Source organism: Sinocyclocheilus grahami, unplaced genomic scaffold, assembly GCF_001515645.1.
Source record: "Sinocyclocheilus grahami isolate Dianchi unplaced genomic scaffold, SAMN03320097.WGS_v1.1 scaffold1594.1, whole genome shotgun sequence".
In the NCBI taxonomy this organism is placed as follows: domain Eukaryota; kingdom Metazoa; phylum Chordata; class Actinopteri; order Cypriniformes; family Cyprinidae; genus Sinocyclocheilus; species Sinocyclocheilus grahami.
In genome coordinates, this window is record NW_015506773.1 from 33,267 (window position 1) to 38,069 (window position 4,803).

Here is a 4,803-nt window from a genome sequence, read left to right on the forward strand (position 1 = left end):
ACGCACACGTACTCACACACACACACACACGCACGTACTCACTCACACACACACTCACATGCACGCACACACGCACGCACACGTACTCACACACACACACACACGCACGTACTCACTCACACACACACTCACATGCACGCACACACGCACGCACACGTACTCACACACACACACACACGCACGTACTCACTCACACACACACTCACATGCACGCACACACGCACGCACACGTACTCACACACACACACACACGCACGTACTCACTCACACACACACTCACATGCACGCACACACGCACGCACACGTACTCACACACACACACACACGCACGTACTCACTCACACACACACTCACATGCACGCACACACGCACGCACACGTACTCACACACACACACACACGCACGTACTCACTCACACACACACTCACATGCACGCACACACGCACGCACACGTACTCACACACACACACACACGCACGTACTCACTCACACACACACTCACATGCACGCACACACGCACGCACACGTACTCACACACACACACACACGCACGTACTCACTCACACACACACTCACACACATACATGCACGCACGTACTCGCACGCACGTACTCACTCACTCACTCACTCACACACACACACACACTCACACACATACATGCACGCACGTACTCACACACACATGCACGTACTCACTCACTCACTCACTCACACGCACGCACGCACACATGCACGTACACACACACACACTCGCACACACGCACGCACACGTACTCACACACACTCACATGCACGCACGCACGCACACACGCACACACGCACGCACACGCACCACAGAACCTCACTCACACACACACACACACACACCACACACACTCACTCACACACACACACGATAGGTTGACATATAACAGATTTACATTTTATTCTCATTTAGATTTTAGAATTTTTGAAGTTCACCTAGACCGTCTTACGCTGGGACTAATTTTTAATTCCATGTTGTTTCTAATAATTTGTAAGATTTTTAGAATTGGCATTTTAATATTTTCTGATTTCATTTTAGTTATTTAGTTATTATTTTGTTGTGTTGTCATTTTTATTAGTTTTTTAAAAATACATCTGTAGATTTTTAAAAAATGTTTCTTTTAGTTCTTTTAGTTATTTTGTACATCAGGTTAAACTAAATGAAAATAAGACATTTTATTTCAGTTTTTTTTTTTTTTTAATGATTTTAGTTTTAGTTACCTGGAACACCTCTGAACACCACAGGACTGAATGCACATGGATTCATATAAACATACATACGCAATAATCAACAGGTTTTTAATATTATTTGGATCAGCTAGCAAACAGAACGCGCAATTGAAGTTCAAATTAAAGCAAGAGTTAAAATCACCTGAAATTCAAAGAAATTTAGCTTTAAGTGAAGTTTTAAGACAATTTCAGCATTTGACTGAAAGATGAAGCCAGAGTAGATGATTAGTTTCTAATCCCAGAAAGCCGTGCTGTTGAGTCAGATCTTCTCTGTTGTTGAGATGGAGTGTGTATGAATGCATCTCTGAGTGTTTCTGGAGCGCCGCTGCTGTGTGTGAAGCTCTGAATGAATCCCTCCTGTGTGTGTGTGTGTGTGTGTGTGTGTGTGTGTGAGAGAGTGTGAGAGAGTGTGTGTGTGTGTGTGTGTGCGTCTGCCTCTCTTCAGCTTTATTGCCTACGAAAGCTCTTCGCTCCTGAACAAACACGCAGCGCTCGCTCTCTAAGACAGGTTGTGCACTGTAAGCTGGAGGAACAGGGTTAGTTTGATGCTTAATTGCAGACTGAGAGACTAATAGACTCTGCCACAAACACACCTCAGACGGAGATTTAAGCCTTTCTTGACAACATTAACTCAGGATGGCATACGCACGGCTGGAGGGTTTACTATTATTGTCTATTTCAGAGGACAATACAAGACACTTCATTCTGGGGAATAATGATTGAGAATAATAATATTCTATTTAGTAAAGCTTGCGTATAGACATCTTTTTATAGCATTTACCTTCATAGAATGAAGTGGAAAGATAAAGTGACCAAATCAAGCCAGTTTGTTTTCGATATTTTCATACGTCTGAATACGACTGACGTGAAATTTGCATTATAATATTAAAAAACCAAAAATGTTCCCCCAGTAAATACAACTTAAGAGACACTTCTTTTATAGCGTGTACCTATATACAGTAAAAACAAGCATATGCCGTAAAGAAAAGACAACCAAAATGTACCAGATATTTTGATGCGTCTAAATTTGGCTGGCGTGAAATTTGCATTATAATATTAAGAAATTTCATTTTGGGGATGAATTATTGGAAATTATTATATATATATATATATACACACACACACTTAGTTTTATAGCATTAACTTTCTATAAAAATAAGTAAAAAGAAACATAAAGAGAAAAACTAACCAAACCAGTTTGAATGTGATGTTTTGATACTGTTGTGAAATGTAGATCACATGATATCGCTTCAATGTAGAAGTTGCTTTTGAATTTAAATATTTAAATAAATGTGAACAATGCTTTTATAAAGCGGAGAGTTCCGGTGCTTGATTCTGATTGGCTGAGCCGCGTTCGAAGCTGTTGTAAATGACGCTACAAATTAACACACACCTTTGTTTACGTCTGTGTGTTGCTCGGCAACTACTTTGTAGCAACCACAACTGTTTCTGAGGAGCTACATTGTTTGGTGGAAGAATACTGTGTTTATTAATATCTTTACACTTTATTTGCTCCGTTTTATTTTGTGAAGCCGTACTACGAGGCTTACTGCTTTATTCAAGAATTGCACTTCGAAACATTCTTACAAACTTCTTAGTGTTTTTGTGTTTTCAGCGTTCTGGAGTCCGGCCCCGTGATGTTTTACAGGTGATCTTTCAGTAAGGCGCGTTCAGATCTTGAAAGAAAATGTAGTGAAGCGTAACGGCAGCGTCTGCAGCGGTGACGGGAGTGAACGTGTGTTTGGCGCTCTACACAGAGGCCGTCTGTCTGTGTATTGTGAGGGTTATTCTGGGGTCTGTTCTCATGCAGCATGACTGAGAGAGAGACTCACAGCGTCAGCACATTCAGAGCGAGCCAGTCGCTTACCGTAAAGACTGAATCCTAGAATAAATAAAGAAGAGATCTTTATAGAAGTGTGGGATGAACGCGAGTGTGGTTTATATATATATATACACACATGCGACTGTATAGTCTGAATCTATTGACTGTAACGCTCTGAGCTCCGTTAACTATGAACACATATTATTTTGTTTTGAGTGTCATAGTTTCATTATTTATCATCATTATATTTATTTAATTATCATTTTCAATTCTGTTGTACTGCACATTATAGCAGTTTAGTTTTCAGTTCTTCGTGAACTTGCGTACGTTTGCAAAGTAATGAAAACTGAACTGCAGCTGAAGATGCTTTATGAACATGTGAACAGTTCATCTTGTTAATAAATATTGTAAATATAGCAGTGGTCAGTTCTAAAATCAGTGCGATTGCAGTGACAAATAAAGGCTGTGCATAAGATTATTACATGCTGTTAACCGATACAACTTTTGATTTTACAGATAGGTTAATAACTGCTGTAGAAATATCATTTGTTGCTAGTGTAGTTAACAAATAAAAACGTTTCGTAAAGTGTTACTGACACTTTGATTGTTTTACACAGTGTTTAAATGTAACATTTAAGCAACAACAACAAATTGCTCTTCGTGTGGTGACAGTAACGTGAATGAGAAGATCAGTGTAGGAGACAGTGGGATAAACTGAAGCAAACCACTCGTGCTGTAGTTCTCTGTGCGGCTCAGATCATCTTTAATCGTGTTTTCACTCGTGTTGAAGGAAACCTGAATGTGACGCTGCAGGTGTGGGACATCGGAGGACAGACTATTGGAGGAAAAATGCTCGACAAATACGTCTACGGAGCACAGGTGACACACACACTCTCTCGCTCTCTCTCTCACACACACACACACTCTCTCTCTCTCTCTCTCACACACACACACACTCTCTCTCTCTCACACACACACACTCTCTCTCTCTCTCACGCACACACACACACACTCTCTCTCTCTCTCTCGCACACACACACACACTCTCTCTCTCTCTCTCTCTAGTGCCACCTGCTGCTCACACACATCACCACATTGGCTGGTGTTGGGAAGGCGTGTGTGTGTGTGTGTGTGTGTGTGTGTGTGTGTGTGTGCGTGTGCGTGCGCGTGCGCGTGTGATTGAGTGTGTGTGTGATTCTGCTAAATGTCAAAGTGAGAATCGGTTGTGAAAGTCTGTGATGTTTTACATGCATGAAACCCAGGTGATGATGTATGTGTGTGTGTGTGTGTGTGTGTGTGTGTGTGTGTGTGCAGGGCGTGCTCCTGGTGTATGACATCACTAATTCTCAGAGTTTTGAGAATCTTGAAGATTGGCTGAACATGGTGAGAAAAGCCAATGAAGAGTCTGACACACAGCTGGCAATATCACTCATCGGAAACAAGAGTGAGTACAAACACATGCACGCACGCATGCGCACACACACACACACACACTGACAGACGCACACACACACGAAGACACATAGACATACTTACACACACACACATAGACACACACACACACACACACAGACGCACACGCAGACACATAGACATACTTACACACACGCACATAGACACACGCACACACACACAGACGCACACAGACGCACACACACACGCAGACACATAGACATACTTACACACACGCACATAGACACACGCACACAGACACACACACGCACACA

The 4,803-nt window shown here is 41.9% G+C and overlaps 1 protein-coding gene across 1 annotated transcript in view; it reads left to right on the plus strand.

Moving 5' to 3' along the window:
• The window catches only part of LOC107571438 (ras-related protein Rab-28-like), a 9,180-nt gene extending 4,604 nt beyond the window's left edge, over nt 1-4,576 (plus strand). The window contains exons 3-4 of the mRNA XM_016257765.1: nt 3,867-3,955; nt 4,391-4,576. Coding sequence (XP_016113251.1) covers nt 3,867-3,955; nt 4,391-4,573 — 272 coding nt within the window. The 3' untranslated portion in view covers nt 4,574-4,576. The remainder of the gene's footprint in view (nt 1-3,866; nt 3,956-4,390) is intronic.
• Nucleotides 4,577-4,803: the final 227 nt, after the last annotated feature.